The sequence below is a fragment of the Dasypus novemcinctus genome, chromosome 6, assembly GCF_030445035.2.
Source record: "Dasypus novemcinctus isolate mDasNov1 chromosome 6, mDasNov1.1.hap2, whole genome shotgun sequence".
Classification (NCBI taxonomy): Eukaryota; Metazoa; Chordata; class Mammalia; order Cingulata; family Dasypodidae; genus Dasypus; species Dasypus novemcinctus.
The window spans coordinates 16,933,556-16,957,785 of record NC_080678.1 but is presented as its reverse complement, the minus strand read 5'-3'; the positions used below and the strand labels follow the sequence as shown (position 1 = coordinate 16,957,785).

Below are 24,230 nucleotides of genomic sequence, written 5' to 3'. Positions count from 1 at the left end.
AGCCCTCATTGTATTGAGGAAGTTTCCTTCTGTTCCTATTTTCCTAAGTGTTTTTATCAAGAAAGGATGCTGGACTTTTTTTTTTACTGGTTTATAATAATATTAAAAATGTGGGATGCTTCACGAATTTGCATGTCCTCCTTGCACAAGGACCATGCTAATCTTCTCTGTATCATTCCAGTTTTAGTATATGTGCTGCTAAAGTGAGCACAGGATGCTGGATTTTGTCAGATCAGGTTTTCTGCATCAGTTGAGATGAACATGTGATTCCCCCCATTCTTTTTGTTAATGTGGTGCTTTACATTAACTGATTTTCTTATGTTGACACACCCTTGCATGTGTTGTATAAAACATGCTTGTGGGGAGTAGGTTGAGCACCTGCTTCCCACATGGGAGGTCCTGGGTTTGGTCCCCGGTGCCTCCTACAAAAGAAAAACAAACAACAAGCATACAAGCAAGAGAGCCAATTCAGGAGAGCCCATGTGGCTCAGTGGTTGAGTGCCGACTTCCTCCATATGAGATCCTGGGTTCAATCCCTGACCCTGGTACCTCAGAAAACAAACAAAATCAACCCACTTGATTGTAGTGTATAATTCTTTTTAATGTGCTGTTATATTTGATTTGCAAGTATTTTGTTGAGGACTTTTGCATCTATGTTCATAAGAGAAATCAGTCTGTAATATTCTTGTAGCATCTTTATCTAGCTTTGGCTGTTAGGATGATATTGGCCTTAAAGAACAAGTGAGGTAGTGTTCCCCCCTCTTCATTTTTTTTTTAAGGATTTATTTATTTATTTCTCTCCCCTTCCCCCCCCACCCCGGTTGTCTGTTTTCTGTGTCTATTTTGCTGTGTCTTCTTTGTCCACTTCTGTTTTCAGTGGCACCGGAATCTGTGTTTCTTTTTGTTGCGTCATCTTGTTGTGTCAGCTCTCCGTGTGTGCAGCGCCATTCCTGGGGAGGCTGCACTTTCTTTCGCCCTGGGCGGCTCTACTTATGGGGCGCACTCCTTTGCGCATGGAGCTCCCCTACGTGGGTCACACCCCTATGTGACAGGGCACTCCCTGCACGCATCAGCACTGAGCATGGGCCAGCTCCACATGGGTCAAGGAGGCCCGGGGTTTGAACCGCGGACCTCCTATGTGGTAGACAGATACCCTAACCACTGGGCCAAGTCCTCTTCCCCATTCCCCTCCCCTCTTCATTTTTTAGAGGAAGAGTTTGAGTAGGATTGGCATTCTTCTTGGAATGACTGATAGAAGTCACCTGTGAAGCCATTTGGTCTTCGACTTTTCTTTATTAGGAGGTTTTTGATGACTGATTCAATTGCTTATAGTTGCTTTTTTGAGATCGTATGTTTTATCTAGATTTAGTGTAGGCCGTTCATCTGTTTATAGGAATTTGACTGTTTCATCTAGGTTGTGTGATTTGTTGGCATACAGAGCATCTCCTTTGAAGTTTCTTTTTTGTTTGTTTATTTTTTAGGAGATACCAAGGATCAAACCCAGGACCTCATGCATGGGAAACAGGCACTCAGCCATTTGATCTACTTTGCCACTCATTCTCTGAAGTTGTAATTTGTTCCTTGACTAAGCCATGTCTTCCTGTTTCTTAGTATGGCTTTTAATTCTTTGCTGATATTTGTTAATCTGATTATCTTGATGTGTTAACTCTGAAGGTCAGTTTCTCCTTTTGGTGTAGAGTTTTGTTGTTGATTGGTTTTGTTAAGGCTCTTCTTTGATACTCAGTACAACTTATTCTAGACCTTTAGAATAGCCCATGTTTAACTGTTCAGATTCTTCTTCATCTGATTCTTACCCTGTCTGTGTGGTAGAATTGTTAAAATTACACTTTTTTTGTAATTGTTTCACCTCCAGGAGAATACTTCCCTTCCTTTCTTCCTTTTCTAGAAATCTTGATCTGTTCTATTTGGTTTTGAGCCGAATATTCTCCCTAGCTCCTATGATTTGTTTAAATTCTCTCCTGCATTAGTGCCCTCTCTTCCTTAAACTTTTCAGTTCTAGGACCCATCCTGTCTTACAGCAGTTCAGTTTACCATCCCTCCTCCCCCATTTTTTTTTTCTGTGAGGCTTTTCTGCCTCTATTTCCTTCCCAGATAGTTTATGGCCTGGGAAGCCACATGGGGTTTGTCCAGATTGGTGGGTCACTCCAGAAAAGTCCGTTTTGCGTTTAGGTGGTCCAGCTAACAGAAACTGTGTTATGTGAGCACAGCTCTGGCCAGCACTTCTGTTACAGTCTCTCTTTTTTTTCCCCTTGAGGGCCTTTTTGCATGCAGCATGACTTAGAGGCTTGTGTTCCTCCCTGGGTCTTTGTGGATTTCAGCTCCTGTGCCTGGATATGGGTGAGGATTCTAATTTGCTGCTGTGAGTGGCTCTATAGTCTGTCCACCTTGGGAGGGATCTGTGCCATTACCTCTGCATGATCCCCAAGTTGCGTGGAACTGTGTGAGGGGAAGGGGAATGGACCAGCCTTCTTTTTCTTTGATTCAATGAGTCCTTCTCTAGTCCCTACTGTTCTCCAGAGTTCTAAGCAAGTCTTAGAGTTCACTGACTCTCTGGGGAGGCTTTGTCAGAGGATGCTTCACGTTGCTGTGTTGTTGCTGTCATCTTTCCCAAAGTTAGTTGAAAGGTTGGTTTCAATCATATGGCTAATCCACAAGAGTTATTATAGTCACATTAAATTAATGTCCATTTTTAAAATATATTTTATGTATTTGAAACAATTATTTTATTAATACTAAATTTCAGTTAACTTTACAGCATTTAAAAGCTATATTCATAATCCAATCACCCATTCATAGTAATTTCCGTTTTTCCCTTTCATAGTATAAATGTGTATACACAGAATATAGTCTTTATTATATTTGTGTTTTTTTGGGTTTTTAAAAAATATTTTAAAAAATATTTGGGGTTTTAAAAAATATTTTTTTTGACAAGTTGATCACACTATTTGATAATGTTTAAATAAGAAGATATTGAATTCATGTTTTGTTTCAGTGGTTTTTATTGGACTCATCTTTGTAGTTTGAAGCTTGAAAGCACCAGTAGGATATCTGAAAGCAATGCTGTTTAAGACTTAACTATTGACAGTGACACTTTATTATCTGTATAACATTTATTTTATAATTATTTTATGTATTTATATGTAAATTATTTCCTTATAAAGTTTAAATTTTGTAAGTATGTTATACATTAATTAAGTTTATTGGAAACCATAAATGAACCTGCTGTTTATGATTACTAGTTGTATGTACAGTTTACAAAGTGCCTCAGATTGAAAAGTAACGCTTTTGGCAGTGCAGTAAGAGGAATGTATCGTAGCTTTCAACTCCACAGAAACTTCTCTAACCCAAGTCGTCTTGATTTGTTTTGAAGCCTTTGTTTGGTGCCCAAAGCCAGAAACTTTGGCTGAAACATTGTTTTTTAAAAGACGCAGTCACTGCGTTCTGGTAAGCAGTACTCTAGTGTAAACTCTCATTTGAGGTTTTAGAAGATGTGACTGAAGCCCAATAGCCAAGTTCAGAGCTTTTGTGGCCCTAATAATTGCAGCCCCTTGTATGCTGCCTTTTCTTCTAGATCTGAAGAGTAATTCTACTGAAAAGTTTCTTTGGAATTTTAAGTTTCTCATATATTATAATTAGTCTATTTGTATTTTTGAATACACATTAGGGCAGAGTGCAGTTGCCGGGGAAGAACATCCCAAAAGCTCCGTCCTGCAGGAAGTGCACCTTAAATTCCTGCTGACAGGTCTGCTGTCAGGACTGCCCTCACCACAGTTTGCTGTCCGAATGTGCCCACCCCTGACCACAAAAAACATCAAGTTGTATCAACCACTGCTGGCTGTTGGTGAGTGTGTGATCTGTTCCTGTCATAACTCATCATACTGGGCTTATATTTTGCAAGTCATTTAGGTTGCGTAATTAGTAGGAAATCCTTTATTCTCTTTGAGAATGCTTTAAAAGGAAGAAGTGTCTAAGTGAAATTGTATAAAATACTCGTCTTCAAATATCATTTTTCTCCTTGTTTTTTCCCCCTGTACTTTTAATCCAGTTGCCTTTTTATGAATTTCTTTCTAACCACAATGATTGCTCATCTCCTTGAGACCAGAAGATAGGACCCCTGATCCCTAACACTGTATCTACCTTTCTGAGATTTAGGAGGGTAGTCCGTGTGTGATGCTGAATCCCAGGTACTTATTCTTTTCTTGGACCACCCATTCACTTGATGTGTGTGTCATTTTGTGTTGGGCTTTTAATGAATAATATTGTCATGATTAATAGTTTAGCAACAGCAGTCTTCTTCATTTTCTAAGAATTAGTATATTAAACATTTAAAAGTTCTATGCTCTAAAAATTAAGATTTGCCTTTTGGGCTGAAATTGCATATTTTTAGGTTGTAGACAGAAACATTTATCTGGGTTTCAACCACTGTCACATTAATTTTATAGGAAGTGATGAATCTAATTTTCTTTTCACCAGAAAACCAAAAATTAATTTGCTATTAAGTACACAAGAGTAAAACGTTTCTCAAAAATTAATGAAAAATAGTGTACTTGTTTGAAAATTTAGGTGTTTTTTTTCCTTAAAATGCTATTGATTGACTTCTGGATTTCTCCCCAGATTGTGAGTATAAGATTTGTGATTCCTTTTTTTTTTCTTTCAATGAAATCTTGACCACATTTATTTTGTGACAGATATGTCTCAATTTAATGGTTGTCAAGCACTAAAGGTTCATTTGGGTATTAATATTTAGCAGTACTCTTATTACCATTTTTTCCATTGCTATTTTCTGAAGAAAAGTGATTTGAATTTCAGGGTTCAGTAGGGATGTGTGTATAGGTGTTTAGATTTATATTAATGCAGATACGAATTTCTGCTTTAGAAACTAAACTTGGCTGCTGGCTATCCTCGAGCCCTTTCTCACATACAAGATCAAAAATGGCAGAGCTCCCTTTTCCTGTCTCTCTCTCTCTCTCTCTCTCTGTATATCAGACCCAGCAAGAGGGCAGAGACTCAACCTGAGTCACACCTCACTGACGTAGTCCAATTAAAAGGGTCTCACACCCACAGGAATGGATTAGTTCAAAAACAATCTATTTCTTTGGGGATTGTTTTTGCAATAGATTTTTGAAGATTTATTTATCAAGAAAGCTAAAATTGGAATTTGCATAGCATTGTTACTTCTATAGCTTTGTATATATCCTTTAACCCATTTGAGAAAGTGATTGTCCAAATAGTTTTACTGTTTACTTTTTTTGCTTAACTTATAAAAACATTTCAGGGAATAAAAGATTACATTTTCAAGTGTGCTCATGTCCCTTCTAATTAAATTTTAGACTCACTGCCTGATACCCTTAGACATAGAAATAACTGCAAACTATAATGGTAACAGAAATAGTAATCATTAGCCAGATGCTTACTAAGTGCCTGGTACTGTGCTAAATGCTATGCTTCGGTTTTCTCATTTAATCTACAAATAGATTTTCTGTTATTTCCATTTGAAAGAGGCACAAACAGATTTAGTATGGATAAGTAATTCACCCAAGAGTATTGGCATAGCCAGGGCTTGTCTCAGGTTTCTTTAACTACAAAATCCACAGTTAACCTCCATTCCTTTCTATCTCTTCATGATTTATTTAACATGAAAGACAAGATAAATATTAAAACCTTATAATGAAAAATAGAAAAATATGGTTATTGAGCTCTGCTAGGGTACCTTTTTGAGGACCGACTACATATAAACATTCTGAATCTCCCATATATGGGAAAACTTTAGAAAAGAGCTTCTTCAGATTTTATGGGCATTGAGTTAGGTTTTGAAGTCCTTGAAAATCTTTTCCTGGAGTTAGGTATAATTTCAGAGCACTTGAGATTAGGCCCATTTTCGATTAGGGGAAAGGTCAGAGAAATTCACTCTGATTTCTTAGCACATGAAACTCAGGTCCTTTTTATAAACAATAAATATTATAAAATGACTTAAATCTTGAGAAAATATTTTTGTTGGAAAGAGCTTGAATTTGCATAAAATTCATACTCTTCTTTTGCATCATTTGACAGGCACAAGTAATGGTTCTGTCCTTGTGTACCATCTCACCAGTGGACTGCTACACAAGGAGTTAAGTGTCCACTCATGTGAAGTCAAGTGAGTATATCATTGTGGTGGTGGTTTGCTTTTCTCAGTTGAGATCACAAAAGAACATCCGTAGCAACTCCAGTACAGAAAAAAGTTCTCGTACTTTTCTACATGAATAGTTCACAGTGGTATCTACAGTGGTGATTATTTTACTTAAAATGTTAAAAAAATAAGTATTCTTGTCCAACTAATGGATATGTTAAGGAAGAGTACTAGTTGTTTGCTTTATAAGAACTTTATGCACCAGAGAATTTTTTGTGGAGCTTTATTGCTCTATCTTACTGATCTGACTCTTAAGGTCGGTGCTGTTTTCCCACTGGAATTACTGTGCTCCCTTGTTCAGCTTTATTTAATTTGTTTTCATTTCTGTAAAGATCCATCAAGACCTGCTCATGACAAAGTCATTATAACTATTAATTAATCTTAATTGTTTCTTTGTTTAAACACCATCTGAAAAGGACCAAAGTTACATAGGATTTATTCTTTGATTTTTGAGATGTTTTATGAGTGCTGTTTAAGTGGCAGTATCTTACAGAAGGCTAAATTGACTAGAATCCTCTTCACTTTGCCTTTTTAAAGTGTATATACATGTATGTTTGGTAATATTATTTTGCTGGTTTCATAACTATATTCCTTTTTATTGCCCTAGCAATGATGGGTTGTAAAGTTACACATATATGCACATTTATTAAATTTTCAGAAGTTTTTCATGATCTTCTAATAAAGATACAAGAAGGATCGTTTTCTGTTTTCTGTACATGATGTAATTACAGATTTAATATATCCCTTAAAGTTCTTAGTGAACCTTTCTATCTGGTCATGTCATCGTCTTTTTGGTGCGTCGCTTCATTGCGTGGGGGCCTGCGCCTCTCTGTGCTCAGGTTGGCGACGCCTTTTTTCTTTTTTTCACTAGGAGGTCCCAGGGATCAAACCCAAGTCCTCCATATGTTAAACGGGAGGTCATTTGCTTGAGCCACAGCCACTTCCCCCTTAGTGAACTCTTATTGAACACATTATTCCAAGTAAATGTATTTTCTGCGTGGGGAAGGATTAACTCTTCAAGTATTACAACTTCTAATCATAATGGGAATGGCTGAAAAGTGTACACTCCTCTATTCTTGCAAGAGCATTGTTTTGTGAAGCCCAGGAGACTATTACCACCTTATGCCATTCCCCTCCAATATCTCCCCAAGCACTGTTAAACAGAGGAGCAATGTCTTCAAAAATTGAGCATTTCAGATACAACTGCACAGGTATCTGTTTGGACCCTTATTTAAGCTATTTTTCATTGTTTTTCTCTTCTTCTCTGTTACAGTGTCTGCAGTTTACCATTCTACACTGCTTCCAATAATCACCACAACTGGTATCTTCTCCCTTCCCTTCTTTCTGGTCTGCATTCTCTTCACATTCCCTTTCACCTTTGGCTTTTGTATATGGCTTTTCTTTTATGGCTAAAGCCAACCAATCAAAGCTCTCCATTTAACCAGTACTTGTTTCAGGGCTTATGCTAAGTGTTGATGCTTTACATGCATTGTTCTATTGAATCCCCACAATAACCCTGTAAGACAGGCACTATTATTTTTTCCAATTTACTTAAGAAGAAACTGAGAATTGCAAAATATTCTGGAAAAAGAGATGGATGGCATGCAATCTAGGCTTTTCTGGCTTCAGAACCTGAACTCTTTACTTGCACTCAGAGTACATGTGCTACATCTCCAGCTAGAAAGGGCACGTAGATTATTAGGAAACATGATGGCAATAAAATATAAATGTTATACTACCTAAACAGTGAACCCTTAGTTAAACCATGGACTGTAGTTAATAGCACAATTATAAAAATGTGCCATTAACAATTGTAACAAATGTTCCGTAGCAATGCAAGGTGTTGGTGGTCAGATGGTGTATGGGAGTCCTATATTTTATGCATGATTATTCTGTAAACCCACAAGTTCTCTAATTAAAAAAAAAATTATATATAAATGTTAACTGAACCAGGATTCATGGTAGAAATTTGAAACCTACATCTGGAAAATCAAGTGCAGTTTTGGGGAGGGCACTGAACTCTATAATAGAGATATAATAGGTAGTTTATCAGCTACCTATTAGTTCCAAGTAAGATTTGTTATCCTGGATCAGCTATTTAGTCAGGTCATAGATACAGTAAATATTTGACTTATACATAGTATCATAATATTTGTGGTTGGATAACATTGGGATTGTTTAAATGTTGCTTAAAATACCAGATAACCATAAGGAACATGCTACTCAGACAGGATGGTGTGGTGAGTGATCACAGATATGTTCCATTTTTCAGTGTGAATTTTTCCTCTTAATTGCCATTTTCAAGATAATTGATGTTTTATATCCAGAGATTATGTCATAAGAAGCTGTTAAAAACCCAGCTGTTTTTTTTGTTTTGCTTAATGAAATTACAGTATTTTAATTAGAAGCCATTATAAAAATTTCAGATGTATTATAAAAATTGATGAACTTATTAGCAGTAAACCCAATACACTCCAGATTTTCTTAGGCAAATAAAGGCCAACTTGTAGAAAGTTGTTTTTCTACCTTGTACTAAATGTGTTATTTAAAACTACATTCAGAATTACTTGAATTGTGTGCCTACACATGGTCAAGAACTGCCTAACTGCAGATAGTTACCATTTTTTTGTTGTTCCCCCTCCCATGGTTCTCTCATCTGTCTGCTTATTGTCTGCTTGTTGTGTCTGCTCACTGTCTCTGCTCGTTGTGTCCGCTCATTATGTCCACTTGATTTCTTTAGGGGGCACCGGGAACTGAACCTGGAACCTCTCACGTGGGAGACTAGTGCTCAATTGCTTGAGCCACCTCCTGTCCCTACTCATTGTGTCTGCTTATTGTGTCTGCTTGTTCATCGGCTCATTGCGTCTGCTCATCTTCTTTAGGAGGCTCTGGGAAATGAACTGGGACCTCCCATGTGGGAGGTGGGTGCCCAACAGCTTGAGCCACATCTGTTTTCCCCAGTTGTGTGTGTATTTTAAAGCTATGATATTTTAACTATTTGTGCTTTGCAAATATTTATTTATCTTCAGTATGCCTATAAATAGACATCGCCTGTGATTCTTATAATCTAGTGGAAAATATAACAGTAATTTATAGGGGTGTCAGACATTGAAGGACTCCGCATACTTTGAGTAAATTAAATGATTTTTGGAAATTAAAAGATCTTTCTTTCGTCTGTTAATTTATAGCAGGTAATGTCATATAGTCTTTGAACTTCCAGAAGATGTGTGGTTACTCCAGCCACCCAATGTTGAAAAGTAGCCTCTGTAGCATCCCCAATAAATGGACAACTGGCCTAACCTGAGAACTTATAAAAGTGAAACATGTGCTGATAGATTATAAGGTTGCAGTTGTTCAGTGGTTAGGAATCCTACAAAACTGTCCTAGATCCAGTCAGAAAATGAACTGCTGTTCTTAGTGTTTTTAATAAGCCTCACTGTTTGGTTAATAATAATATTCTAACCCTGAGAGTTGTGTGGTGCTCAGCTGTGTTTGACAAAAATTTTCCTTCTTTCTTCTGAGGAATAATCCTCTTCTTATCTAATGTACTTTAAAGTCCAACTTCATTTTTATTTTCTTCATTGTATGTGTGGGAATCAGATGTACAAGCTGCTGCTGGAATCTGTTCAAAGGCAACATACTTCTAGTGCTACATTACAAAGTAGCAGCCACCCCATTTCTGTTAATATCATGTATTCTTGCCCATTTTATAGAGAGTGGGGAAAGCGCTTTTCTGGGATATCATTCATTTAATCTAACAAAATTTACTGAACTCCTATCATGTACCTGGTATCGTGCCACCTACTAGACCCAGCCAGGACAGTCATGGTCCCACCCTTTAAAGAGAATATAATCTAGTGCAGTATTTCTCAGCCAGTCACACCATTTCTCCAGGTCATGCTTAAATTAAAACCCATTTTTTCCCCTGGATCTCAGCTTTAATAGTCTTCCAGGAAGTCTGGCCTGGCCCCTGAGATTGGATTACTTGTGACTCACACGTGCCCTTGTTGAATTTTGCAGTATTTCCTTTTTTAAGAGTTAACACAGAATAAGACACTTGCATAATGTCTCTTTTCTGCTAGATTGTAAGCTCCAGAATGATAGTGATTATATCAGTCTCATTCACAGCTGTATTCCCCCTGCCTCCCACAATCACTAGCATATCCTGGGTATCCTTAACAGATATCTTTAGAATAATAAATAAAGGAATGGCAGGACTGGAATTCCTAGTATCCAGGGATAGTAGCAGAATTGGTTCAGATTGGTAGGCACAAAATTCTGTGAATTTATGGGTAAGCAGATCGTTTTGAAGCCATCAGACTCGCAGAGAATCCAAAGTGATTTCCTTCTTGTTTTGTTCACTATAAATAGAAAAATTAATGAACACTGTTACATGTTAGGGGGAAGAAAGGAAAAGCAAGACAAAGGGACTTTTCCAATGGTTAACCAAATTATATGATGTTCACAGCATGTGTAGTTTGTGTTTAGAAAATGGGGGGGGGGCCTTATGAAGAAAATAGGGCTTGAGTTAGCTCTTGAAATAAGAGTGATAATAATGATGGTGATAATTACAACACATATAGCACCTGCTTTGCTGCAGACTTCCTTTATGAATTCGTTGTTATTCCTGCATAACAGATGAAGAAATTAAACAAATTTTTATTGATACATATTAATAAAGCATAAATCCATTCAAAGTACAGTCAGTGATATTTGTTATAATCACATAGTTGTGCATTCATCACTCCAGTCATTTTTAGAGCATGTTCATTATTCCAGTAATAATAATACTAAAAAACAAAACCCAACCAACTCACCAAACAAACAAAACTCATTCACTTCTCAATCTCTCTCTGCTTCCCCTGCTGTACATAGCTGTTATTCTTTTTTTTTTTTTTTATTTTAAACTTTTTCTTTTGAGATACTTTGAAACTTACAGGATATTACAAAAATAACAAACACCATACAAAGAGCTCATACCCAGATCCACCAGTTTTAACATGCTGCCACCTTTGCCATATCATTCTAGCTGTTCATCCATTCATCCAGCTATTTTCTGAACACCTGATTATAGGTTGCACACATCATGTTCCTTGAACACTTAACACTGCCATGCACATTTCATAAGAACAAGGCTAATCACTTACTCATGTAATAACCTTAAATGCAGTTTCTAGTTTCTCCGTATATCCCAGCAAGTCCTTTGAGCCTTCTCTCCTCCCTTGTTAGGTCCTATTAGGATTGGCAGGAATATGAGCTTGCATATTCTTTGATTTAATATCCTAAGTGTAACAATCTTGTTTGCTTTGATACCAACCCTAACTTCAATAGTACACAAACTATGTTTCTATACCCCTCTACCCCCCACCTTTATGTAGTTCTTGAGTGCATAACCACTGATTTCTCATTATACTTCATGCATTTATGTTTACTCACCTAGTACCCTCACCAGAGAACTTTATTTCTTCATGTGGCTTCAATCTACTGTCTAGTGTCCTTCCTTTCAACCTGCAGAGAGAGCTCTCTTTAGCACTCTTGTAGGGATGGCCTAGTTTTTGTTATCTGGGAACATCTTTAATCTCTCCCTCAATTATGAAAAGCAGTCTTCCAGATATAGAATTCTTGGTGGACAGTTTTTTTCCTTTCAGCACTTTAACTATGTCATCCCACTGCCACCTTGTCTTCATGGTTTCCAGTGAAAAGTTGGCACTTAATCGTATTGAGGCTTCCTTGTATGAGTCATGGTGCTTCACTTTTGCATCTTCTAGAACGTTCTCCCTATTTTTGGCATTTGACAGTGTGATGTGCTGGTCTGTTTACGTTTATCTTGTTTAGAGTTTGTTGAGTGTCCCGGATATGTGTATTCATGTCTTTCATTAAATTTAGGAAGGGCTCTGCCATTGTTTCTTTGAATATTTTCTCTGCTTCTTTCTTCCCCTTTGGAATTCCCACAATAGGTATATTGGTAAGTTTGATGGTGATCCACAGGTTTCTCAAACTCTGTTCACTATTTTGTTTTTTAAGATTTACTTATTTCTCCCCACCCCCTTGTTTTTCACTTGCTGTGTCTGTTTGTCTTCCTTGTTTCTTTAGGAGGCACTGGGAGCCAAATCCAGGACCTCTGATGTGAGAGGGAGATGCCTAATGATTTGAGCCACCTCTGCTCCCTGCTTTTTGCATCTGTCATTATATTTTTTATTCTTGTGTCTCCTGTGTCAGCTTGCCATGCCTGCCTGTTGCACCAACTCGCTGTCTTCTTTAGGAGGTACCGGGATCCAAACCAGCGACCTTCCATATGGTAGGTGAGAGCCCAGTCTGCTGAGCCACATCTTCTTCCCTCCATCCACTTTTCATTCTTTATTCCTTCTTTCTTTCATCCTCATACTGGATGATTTCAGTTGTCTTATCTTCAGGTCCACTGATTCTTTCTTCTGCTAGTTCCAATCTGCTGCTGAACCACTGTAGAGAATTTTTTTTTTTTTAATTTTTTTATTTTTTATTGACTTTGTAATAATATTACATTAAAAATATATATGTGAGGTCCCATTCAACCCCACCCCCCCACCCCCCCTCTCCCCCCCCCAACAACACTCGTTCCCATCATCATGACACATCCATTGGATTTGGTAAGTACATCTTTGGGCACCTCTGCACCTCATATACATTGGTTGTAGAGAATTTTTGATTTCTGTTACTGCCGTCTTCAGCTCTGATAATTTTTATCTTCTCTTTAGGTTCATCTGTTGTCCTGATTTCCTTTTTTCCTTTGTTCATGTTTTCCTTTAGTTCTTTGGACATATTTAAGACCATTTTTTAAAGTCTCTGTTTATGTCCCAGGTCTTCTTAGTGGTGGTTTCTAATCTCCTTTGCCTGGGCCATTGCTTCCTATTCTTTGTATGTTTTGTAATCTTTTGTTGACACCTGGACATATTTTACATGTTATTGGAATTTAGACCCTGAGTCATCTGCTCCTTAGGTTTGTATCCAGCTAGTGTTATGACAGAGCTTTCCTTAAGTGTGAGGAACAAAAAAAAAAAAATAACAAGGAAGAAAGAAAACACCTTTCCCAGTCCTGGCCAATTGACCTGTGAGGGTGCCTCTCCTTATTCATACAGTGAGTTTAGAGGCTCCAGGCCTAAGCCTAGGAGCCTCCCTAGTTCTTTCTGCAGTGCCTTGTCTAGGGCACATGTGTGGCCTTAGGAATTCCCCTAATTCACGGTTTCAAATGTCCCCTCTTCCCTAGGAAAGAGCTTCCTCCTGTGCCTGGGCACTGCACTGCACTGTACGTACTACGGCGTGCTGTGCCCTGTTCCAGCACAACTTCACTGTTCCTACACAGTGTCATGTCAGGGAGCTCTGGGAGCTGCCTTCTTCACAAAGGGCAAGTTCTTGGGGTTGTTCCCTCGGATCACCACCAGACACAGTGGGCCAGACCCATCTGATCCCAGTATGTGCAGGATGGTTACTCTGTCCCCTCTGGAATCGGGACCAGGGATCCATCCTGGGAACAATGGCAGGTGAGGGGCCAAGGAGGGGGCAGGCTGGGTACCATGAGATGGTACCACTTTATGTGGCCATTTTCTTGATTTGGTGCCTGCCCTTTAAATGTTTCCTGGAGCTGAGAAACATAGCTGCTATTCTGTTTCTTTCTATCTAGTTTAAAAAACAGCCATATATATACAATATCACCCATATTCTTATTTTACATGAAGTTTCACTGTATTATACAGTCCCATGTTACACTTTTTAGCTTTCCTTCTATTAATATAAATGTCCTTAAACTTTCCTTTTCAACCAGTGTCATACCTATATAATAGCTCTACTAGTCACAGCTTAATGTGCTCTCAGCATTTCCATTCATTTCCAAAGATTTGCAAACAACCTTTTAATCAATTTTGCACAGATTAACCATCAGCTTTACATTCTATATCCTCATTCTATTTTCTGATGACATGTATTCTAATTATTAATTCCATGAGTTTACATAATGTGTTTAGTTGATAAGAAGCTCAATCATACAGTATTTGTCCTTTGTGTCTGGCTTTCTTCACTCAACATGATGTCCTCCAGGTTCACCTTTGTTGTCATATACTCCGTGACTTCATTTCTTCTTACTGCTGCATAATATTCCATCATGTATATATACCACAATTGTTTATTCATTCATCGGTTGATGGACACCTGGGTGGTTCCATCTTTTGGCAATCATGAATAAATGCTGCAGTGAACATCGGTGTCTAGATGTCTGTTTGTGTAACTGCTCTCAGTTCTTCTGGGTAAATAACTAAGAATGGTATGCTGGGTCCCATGGTAAGTCTATATTCAACTTTCTTAGCAACTGCCAAACAGTTCTCCTCAGTGGCTGTACCATTCTGCATTCCCGCCAACAGTGAATCAGTGTTCCTGTCTCTCTACATCCAGTCCAACGTTTTAACAGTTAAAAGTTTTCCAACTTTTTAACAGTGGCCAGTGTAATATGTGTGAAATGATATCTCATTAGTTTTGATTTGCATTTCTCTAATCACTAGTGATGTTGAATATTTTTTCATGTTTCTTCACCATTTGTATTTCTTCTCTGGACAATTGTCTTTTCAAGTCTTTTGCCCATTTTTTAATTGGATAGTTTGTCTTTTTTTATTGATTTGTATGATCTCTTTATATATCATGGATATTAAAATCTTATTGGATATGTGATTGCCAGATATTTTCTCCATTTAAGTCAGCTGCCTTTTCACCCATTTGACGAAGTCCTTTGAGGTGCAAAAGTTTTGAATTTTGAAGAAATCCCATTTATCTATTTTTTCTTTTCTTGCTTGTGATTTGGGTATAAGATTTAAGAAACAACCACCTGCCACAAGATATTTAAGATGTTTTTCTACATTTTCTTCTAGGAGTTTCATGGTTGTTGCTTTTATATTTAGGTCCTTGATCCATTTTTGAGGTAATTTTTGTATAAGGTGTGAGATATAGGTCCTGTTTCTTTTTTTTGGATATGGCTATCCAGTTCTCCCAGCACCCTTTGTTGAACAGACTGTTCTGGCCCAGCTGGGTGGGCTTAACAGCCTTGTCAAAAACCACTTGATTATAGATGTGAGGGTCTGTTTCTGAGTTCTCGATTTTCAGTCTGTCTGTCTTTATGCCAGTGTCATGCTGTTTTGTTTGTTTTTTAAAATAAATCAATTTTATTGGTACATATTAATAAAGCATAGAATTCATCCAAAGTATACAATCAGTGGTCTTTGGTATAAACACATAGTTTGGCATTCATCACTTTAATCATTATTAGAGCATTTTCATTATTTCAACAATAATAATAAAAAACAAGTAAATAAGAAAATCCTCAACCTCTCAGTTTCTCTGTATTTCTCCTGCTATACATAGCTGCTTTTTCTGGCTATTTTTGCACAATTATTTATTCAGGAGTTTTATTGAGATATAATCATATACGATACAATCTATCTAAAATGTGTAGTCAGTGACTTTTAGTATAATCACAATCTTGTGCATTCATCACCACAAAAATTTTTAGAACCATTTCATTATTCCAAAAAAGAAAAACTCCACACCTTTTAGCATGCCTTTTCCAGCTCTACATAACCATTGATCTAATTTCATCCTTATAGATTGATTTGTCTTTACATTGTATATAAATGGAATCATGCAATAAGTTACACAATATATTTAGTTCATAGTAGCACAGTCATACAGTATTTGTTCTTTTGTGTCTGGCTTGCTTCACTCAACATAATGTCCTCCAGGTTCATCCATGTTATCATGTGCCTTATGACTTAAAAATATTGAACACTTCATGAATTTTCATGTAATCCTTGTACAGTAGCCATGCTTATATTCTATCGTTCCAATTTAGTATGTATGCTGCTGAAGCGAGCACACTGCTGTTTTTACCACTGCAGCAAAGTAATATGCTTTAAAGTCAGCGAGTGAGTCCTCCAACTTCATTCTTTTTTAAGACATTTTTGGCTATTAGGGACCCCTTACCTTCCCAAATAAATTTGACAATTGACTTTTCCATTTCTGCAAAAAAGACTGTTGAAATTTTTATTGGGATTGCATTGAATCTGTAAATCAGTTTGGGTAGAATTGACATCTTAATGATATTTCATCTTCCAAGGAAGGAACACAGTTTCCTTCCATTTATTTTAATCTTCTTTGATTTCTTTTAGCATTGTTTTGTAGTTTTCTTAATAGAGGTCCATTATGTCCTTGGTTTATTCCTAAATATTTTATTGTTTTAGTCAATAAATAGAATTTTTTTTTTCTGATTTCCTCCTCAGATTTCATATCAGTACTGTATAGAAATTCTTTTGATTTTTGCATATTAATCTTGTATCCTGCTACTTTTCTGAACTTGTCTGTTCTAGTAGCTTTGTTGTGGATTTTTTAGGATTTTCTAGATATAGGATCATGTCATCAGTGAATAGTGAAAGTCGTCTTCCTTTCCTATTTGGATTCCTTTTATTTCTTTATCTAGTTTAATTGCTCTTGCTAGAACTTCTAGAACAGTATTGAATAATAATTATGACAGTGGGCATCCTTGTCTTATTCCTGATCTCAGCAGAGAAGTTTTCAGTCTTTTACCATCCAGTACAATGCTAGCTGTAGGTTTTTTTATATATACACTTTACCATATTGAGAAAGCGTCCTTCTATTCCTATCTTTTTTTAAACAAATTAATTTAATTTTATTGATATATGTTAATAAAGCATACAGTGTGATTATACCATTGATTATACACTTTGGATGAATTGTAATCCTATCCCTTGGAGTGTTTTTATCAAGAAAGGGTTCTGTGTTGTATCAGATGCCTTTTCTGCATCAATTGAGAGGATCATGTGATTTTTCTTCTTCAATTTATTAGTGTGGTGTTTTACAGTAATTAATTTTCTTGTGTTGAACCACCTTGAATACCTGGAATAAGACCCTTTTGATTGTGGTGTATAATTCTTTTTTTAGGAGGTACCAGGGATTGAACCCAGACTTCATACATGGGAAGCAGGGGCTCTACCTCTGAGCCTTATCCACTCCCCAGTTAGAGTTGGTTTTTTCTTTTGTTTGTTTTATTTTCTTTAGGAGGTACTGGGAATTGAACCTGGGACCTTGTACATGGGAAGCAGGTGCTCAACCACTTGAAGTACATCTGCTCCCCTGTGTAATTCTTTTAATGTTCTTTTGGATTCAGTTTGCAAGTATTTTCTTGAGGATTTTTCAATCTATATTCATTAGCGATATTGGCTAGTAATTTTCTTTTTTTGTAGTATCTTTATCTCGTTTTGGTATTAGGGTGATGTTGGCTTCATATAATGTGTTTGGTCGCATTCTTTCCTGTTCAGTTTTTTGGGAGAGTTTGAGCAAGATTGGTAATAGATTGTCTTTGAATGATTGGTAGAATTCACCTGCGGTTTTCTTCAGCTTATTTTGGGACTAGTTTGCTGTTGTTTTTCTAGTTCCTCCAGGTGTGTGGTTAGATCTTTAATTTTAGCTCTTTCTTCTTTTTTTTTTTTAATTAATTTATTTATTTAATCTCCCCCCCCTCCCCCCCGCCCGGTTGTCTATTCTCTGTGTCTATTTGCTGCATCTTGTTTCTTTGTCCCCTTCTGTTGTCGTCAGCAGCACGGGAAGTGTGGGCGGCACCATTCCTGGGAGGGCTGCACTTTCTTTCGCGCTGGGCAGCTCTCCTTATGGGGCGCACTCCTTGCGCGTGGGGCTCCCCTATGCGGGGGACACCCCTGTGTGGCACGGCACTCCTTGTGCACATCAGCACTGCACATGGGCCAGCTCCACACCGGTCAAGGAGGCCTGGGGTTTGAACCGCGGACCTCCCATGTGGTAGACGGATGCCGTAACCACTGGGCCAAGTCCGTTTTCCCTCTTTCTTCTTTTTTAATGAAAGCATTGAGGACTATAAATTTCCCTCTCAGCACTGCCTTTGCAACGTCCCATAGGTTTTGATATGATGTGTTCTCATTTTCATATGTCTCAAGATATTTGCTAAATTTTCTTACAATTTTTTCTGTGACCCACTGATTATTTGTGTGCTGTTTAATTTCCATATATTTTTGAATTTTTCCTTCTTCCATCCTTTATTGGTTTCCAGCTTTATTCTGTTATGATCAGAGAAAATGTTTTGTATAATTTCAGTCTTTTAAAATTTATTGAAACTGGTCTTGTGACCCAATATATGGTCTATTTTGAAGGATTCATGAGCACTTGAGAAGAATATATATCCTCCTGCTTTGGGGTACAGTGCTCTATAGATGTCTGTTAGCTTTAGTTCATTTATATTATTCAAACTCTCTGTTTCTTTATTTATCCTGTGTCCAAATGTTCTATCCAATGCTGACAGCGGTGTATTGAAGTCTCCAAATATTATTGTAGAAACATCTATTTCTTCTTTCAACTTTGCCAGTGTGTGCCTCATGTATCTTGGGGCACTCAGGTTAAGTGCGTAAATATTTAGTATAGTTTCTTTTTGGTGAACAGCCCCTTTTGTTAATATATAATGACCTTCTGTATCTCTTACAGTTTTGCATTTAAAATCTCTTTTGTCTGATATTAATATCACTACTCCAGCTCTGTTTTGGTTATTATTTGCATGGCATATCTTTTTCCAACCTTTCACTTTTAACCTGGTTGTGTTTTGATGTCTGAGGTCTCTTGTAGATAACATATAGATGACTCATTTTTTTATCCATTCTATCAGTCTGTGTCTTTTGATTGGGGAGTTCAAGCCATTAACATTCTATGTTGTTACTGTAAAGGCATTGCTTCCTTCATCCATTTTGTCCTTTGGGGTTCTCTTGTCATATATGTACTATTGTCTTTTTACCCTTTAATTTACTCTTCCTAATAATCTTCATTTCTATACTCTTCTTCAACTCTCTCACCCTTGTTTTTTTGCAGTACTCCCTTTAATATCTCTTGTAATTCTAGTCTTTTGGTAACATATTCTGTCAGTTTTTGTTTATCTGTGAAGACTTTGAACTCCCTTCATATTTGAAGGACAGTTTTGCTTGATACAGAATTCTTGGCTGGCAGTTTTACTCTTTCATAACCTTAAGTATCTAACCACTTTCTTCTCTCCTCCATCGTTTCTGATGAGAGGTCTGCACTTAATCTTATCAAGGTTCCTTTGTATGTGATGCTTTGCTTTTCTCTTGCTGCTTTCAGAATCCTGTCTTTATCTCTGATATTTGTCATTCTGAATAGTAGGTGTCTCAAGGTACGTCTATTCAGCTTTATTCTGTTCGGGGTGCATTGTCCTTGGGTATTGATATTTATGTCTTTCATAAGGGTTAGGAAGTTTTTGGTCATTATTTCCTGAAATATTCTTTCTGCCCCTCTTCCATTCTCTTCTCCCTCTATAACACCGACAATGTGTATATTTGGGCATTTCACATTGACATTCGATTCCCTGAGACCTGTTCTGGTTTTTTCCATTTTCTTCTCTTTCTGTTCTGTTCTCCTGTCTTTTCCAGTTCAGATGTTCTGTCTTTAAAATCACTGATTCTGTCTTCAGGCAATTCAAGTCTGCTCTAATGTGCCTCTGTATTTTTTTAAAGATTTATTTCTCCCCCCGCCACCTTGTTGTTTGAGCTCGCTTTCTGCTCTCTGAGTCTGTTCATTGTGTTCATTGTCTTTTTTTTTTTTTTAGGAGGCACTGGGAACTGAACCTGGGACCTCCCATTTGGGAGGAAGGCACCCAGTTACTTGAGCCACCTCCACTCCTTGCTTGTTGTGGCTCTGATTGTGTTACTTCATTGTGTCATCTCATTGCATCATCTCGTTGATGTCAGCTTGCTGTGCTAACCCATTGTGTCAGCTTGCTGTCTTGCTTGTCTTCTTTTGGAGGCACTGGAGACTGAACCCAAGACCTCCCATGTGGTAGGCGGGCACCCAGCTGCTTGAGCCACATCCATTTCCCCTCATTTATTTTCTTTTTCTTTGTTGTGGAACATGTATTACAGATGTTGAAAGAGTATCATCAAAATATTACTATTAACTGTTGTCCATATCTTACATTTGTGTACTTTTCCCCAAATATACCCTATTACTGTTTTGTTGTTTGAATAAGTTTTTAGTGTAAAATTTTTTTAAGTATATCATTCATACATGAACATACATAGTAAGTATATACTAAAAGTTGTGAACTTTCAAAACAGAGATGCATATCTTCACACAAGGTTCCCATATAATGTCCCACCCCCAACACCTTGTGTTGTGGTGAAACATTTGTTACAAACTATGAAGGAACATTGTCAGAATATTACTATTAACTATATTACTACTATTGCCCATAGTTTATATTTGATGTATTTTCCCCTAAACCATCTGATTATTAACACCCTGTTATAGTACTATATATTTGTTTTAGTTCATGAGAGAACATTTTCATCTTTGTTCTGTGTAGCAAACTGTGGACTGTGTAAAATAAACAGTTCATTTTTCCACCACTGGGCTCCCCATGTTATACATTCTCATGCTTTGCAGAATACATTCAAAATGTACACACAGAGGTGCTCATTTTCATCAGAGTTATGCTGTCATTGCCTCAGTCAATATTAGAACATTTTTATTACTCCAAAAGGAAAACTCCTATATCCCTGTATATCCCCTATTGCTGTCCCTTAGAATTGATATATCTTTGCCATTGCTGCAAAAATATTACAGTATTACTGCTAACTGTACTTAGAACACGTTGCAAAAGAACATTCTTGTATTTGAATTATTAACCACAACCGAACTAATAACCACAACCTTCATCCACCACTGAGATCACTATGTTACACAGTCCCTAGATTATTCTCTAGCTTCCTTTCAATTGACATTTACACCCACAGAATACACCTTTTAGCCACAGTCACATTTATAAATCAGCAGTGTTGGTTGTACTCACTATGGGTCACCATAAACTCTATTCATTTCCATACTTTTACAATAAACCTTATTAAAAAGTCTATATACATTAAGTATCATCACCCATTCTCAACTCAGATATTATCTCCTAGTAACCTATACTCTGTAGTTTACCTCCATGAGTTTACTCATTCTATTTAGTTCATATTAGTGAGACCATATAGTATTTGTCCTTTTGTGTCTGGCTTATTTCACTCAACATAATATCCTTCAGGTTCATCTGTGTTGTCATAGGCATCCTGATTTCATTTCTTATGGCTGAATAGTATTCCATTGTACATATATACCAGATTTTGTTTATCCCTTCACCAGCTGATGGGCACTTGTGTTGTTCCTTATTTTAGCAGTAGTGAATAATGCTGCTATGAACATTGGTGTGAAAATGAGTTTGCAACCTGGCTTTTAGTTCTTCTGAATATATTTCTAGTAATGGGATTGCTCTGTGGGTTTGAGGTACTGCCAAACTTCCACAGAGGCTATACCATTGTACACTTCCACCAAGAGTTAAAGACTGTTCTTATTTTCCCACATCCTTTCCAGCACTTGTAGTTTTCTGGGTTTTTTATAAAATAATGTCTATTGTATAAAGTGCTAAATGGTATCTCGTTGTGGTTTTGATCTGCATTTCCCTAATAGCAAGGTATGTTGAACATTTTTCATGTGTTTTTGGCCATCTGTATTTCTTCCTTGGAAAAATGTTTATTCAAGTCTTTTGCCCATTTGTAATTGAGTTGCTTGTCTTTTTATTGTCGAGTCATATGATCTCTTTATGTAACATGAATATCAAACTCTTACAGGATATGTGGTTTCCAAATAATTTCTCCCATTGAGCAGGCTGCCTTTTTATTTCCTTGACAAAGTCTTTTGAAGAACAAATGTGATTAATTTTAAGTAAGTCCCATTTGTCTATTTTTTCTTTCATTGCTATACTTTGGGTATAAGGTGTAAGGAACTACTGCCTACCACAAGATCTTGAAGATGTTTCCCTACATTTTGTTTTAGGAGTTTTATGAGTTTATGAGTTTAGGAGTTTAGGAGTTTTAGGAGTTCTAGAGTTTATATTTAGGTCCTTGATCATTTTGAATTAATGCTCATACAAGATATAGGTAGGGGTCCTTTTTCTTTCTTTTAGATATGAATATTGAGTTCTGCCAGCCCCATTTGTTGAATAGACTAGAACAGGTGGGTTTAACAGCCTTGTCAAAAATCATTTTACCCTAGATGTGAGGGTCTATTTCTGAGTTCTCCTTTCAGTTCCATACCCACCCTATTATTAACACCATGTATTAGTATTATATATTTGTTATAGTTCATCATAGAACATTCTTACATTTGTTCTGTTAACCTCAGTCTACCTTCTACCACAGGAGTCACTGTGATATACAGCCACATGCCTTGTGCAATCCATTCACATTGTATATTCAGTGGCTCTCATGTTCATCACTAAGTTGTGCTGTCACACCTCAGTCAATTTTCAGACATTTTCATTACTCCAAAAGGAAAAATTCCATACCTACTTAATGTTGATCCTTAGAATTGGTATGTTATCTTCTTTGCCATTGAATGAGGCCTTCACATACTTTCAACATTTCCATATAGCTGTACAAAATGGCCAAGCAATGTGTATAAACAGAGTTTTGAGATTTTTTTTAACATTTTTTATTTTTTTTATATAGTCATATTTAGTTTTGTTTTTTTTTTTAAGATTTACTTATTTATTTATTATCCCCCCTTTCCCTCCTCCTACCCTGCTGTTTTTGCTCTCTGTATTGTCTTCTCTTCTCATTTTTTCTCCTCTTCGATTTACCGGGATTTGATCTTGGAGACTCCTGATGTGGACAGAGATTCTCTGTCAGTTGTGCCACCTCACTACCTGGTTTCTGCTGTGCTTCACCTTGACTCTCCCCTTGTCTCTCTTTTCATACGTCATCATCTTGCTGTGTGACTCACTTGTGTGGGCACTGGCTCACCATGTGGGCACTCACTCGCCGTGCAGGCATGCTTGCTCTTCTTCTTTTTCACCAGGAGGCCCCAGGGATCGAACCTGAGTCCTCCCATATGGTAGGCAAAGCTCTATCACTTGAGCCACATCCACTTCCCAGTTTTGAGATTTTAATCCACTGGATCCAGAAATTCAAAATCTTCAAGTGACTTTCTGTTAAAAGAGTTTCTACAAATGGATTAAACTGCAAAATTCAGTTGTTAAATGGTTATAACAGGCATACTTAGGGGTCTTGGGCTAGGCCTCTGCCTGCTGCCATTTTCACATGCTTAGTGCTGAGGATGTGCTCCAGGCACCTCCACCTATGCTTTTGTGGGAGACCTTGGTGTCATGGCCCCTCTCATTTTTTTTTTTTAAGATTTATTTTTTATTTATTTATCTCCCCTCCCCCCCCCCCCCCCACTGCCCAGTTGTCTGCTCTCTGTGTCCATTCGCTGTGTGCTTTTCTGTGTCTGCTTGTATTCTTGTCAGTGGCACTGGGAGTCTGTGTCTCTTTTTGTTGCATCATCTTGCTGCATCAGCTCCCCGTGTGTGTGGCCCCACTCCTGGGCAGTCTGCACTTTTTTCACGAGGGGCAGCTCTCCTTACAGGGTACACTCCTTGTGAGTGGGGCTCCCGTATGTGGGGGACACCCCTGTATGGCACGGCACTCCTTGCACACATCAGCACTGCATGTGGGCCAGCCTCACCACATGGGTCAGGAGGCCTGGGGTTTGAACCTTGGACCTCCCATGTGGTAAGTGGATGCTCTATTCATTGAGCCAAATCCGCTTCCCCATCTCATGTATTTTTAATCTCATCCTTTGTGTTTTTTATTCCCATAAGGTCTGTTACTTTTTTTTTTTTGCAGGCTTTCAAATTGTTCTTTAATGCTCATCTGGTATATTCTTAATATCCTTTATCTCTTTAGTCATTTTCTTTCAATTCTTTGAATTGATTTAGAAGAGTTGTGTGATTATCATTGATTGTCTTAAATCCTGCACCTCTTCAGGATATTTGGTTTGTTCCTTTGGCTGCACCATAATTCCTGTTTCCTAGTATCTGAATATGTTCGTTAATTTACTCTGATGGACAATTTCTCTTTCTTGCCCTTTTTTTTTCACC

The 24,230-nt window shown here is 37.4% G+C and overlaps 1 protein-coding gene and 2 non-coding genes across 6 annotated transcripts in view; 1 reads left to right on the top strand and 2 right to left on the bottom strand.

The window, feature by feature from the left end:
- Positions 1 to 24,230, top strand: part of WDR11 (WD repeat domain 11) — a 107,292-nt gene that overhangs the window by 45,756 nt on the left and 37,306 nt on the right. For all 4 annotated transcript variants that reach the window (XM_058298273.2, XM_058298274.1, XM_058298272.2 and 1 more), the window contains exons 10-11: positions 3,686 to 3,862; positions 6,073 to 6,157. In XM_058298273.2, coding sequence (XP_058154256.1) covers positions 3,686 to 3,862; positions 6,073 to 6,157 — 262 coding nt within the window. The remainder of the gene's footprint in view (positions 1 to 3,685; positions 3,863 to 6,072; positions 6,158 to 24,230) is intronic.
- LOC111766448 (U6 spliceosomal RNA) lies at positions 105 to 211 on the bottom strand. The gene has a single exon (XR_002798496.1). It is a non-coding gene; the product is annotated as a U6 spliceosomal RNA (small nuclear RNA).
- Positions 15,981 to 16,082, bottom strand: LOC111766449 (U6 spliceosomal RNA). Its single transcript, XR_002798497.1, has one exon. It is a non-coding gene; the product is annotated as a U6 spliceosomal RNA (small nuclear RNA).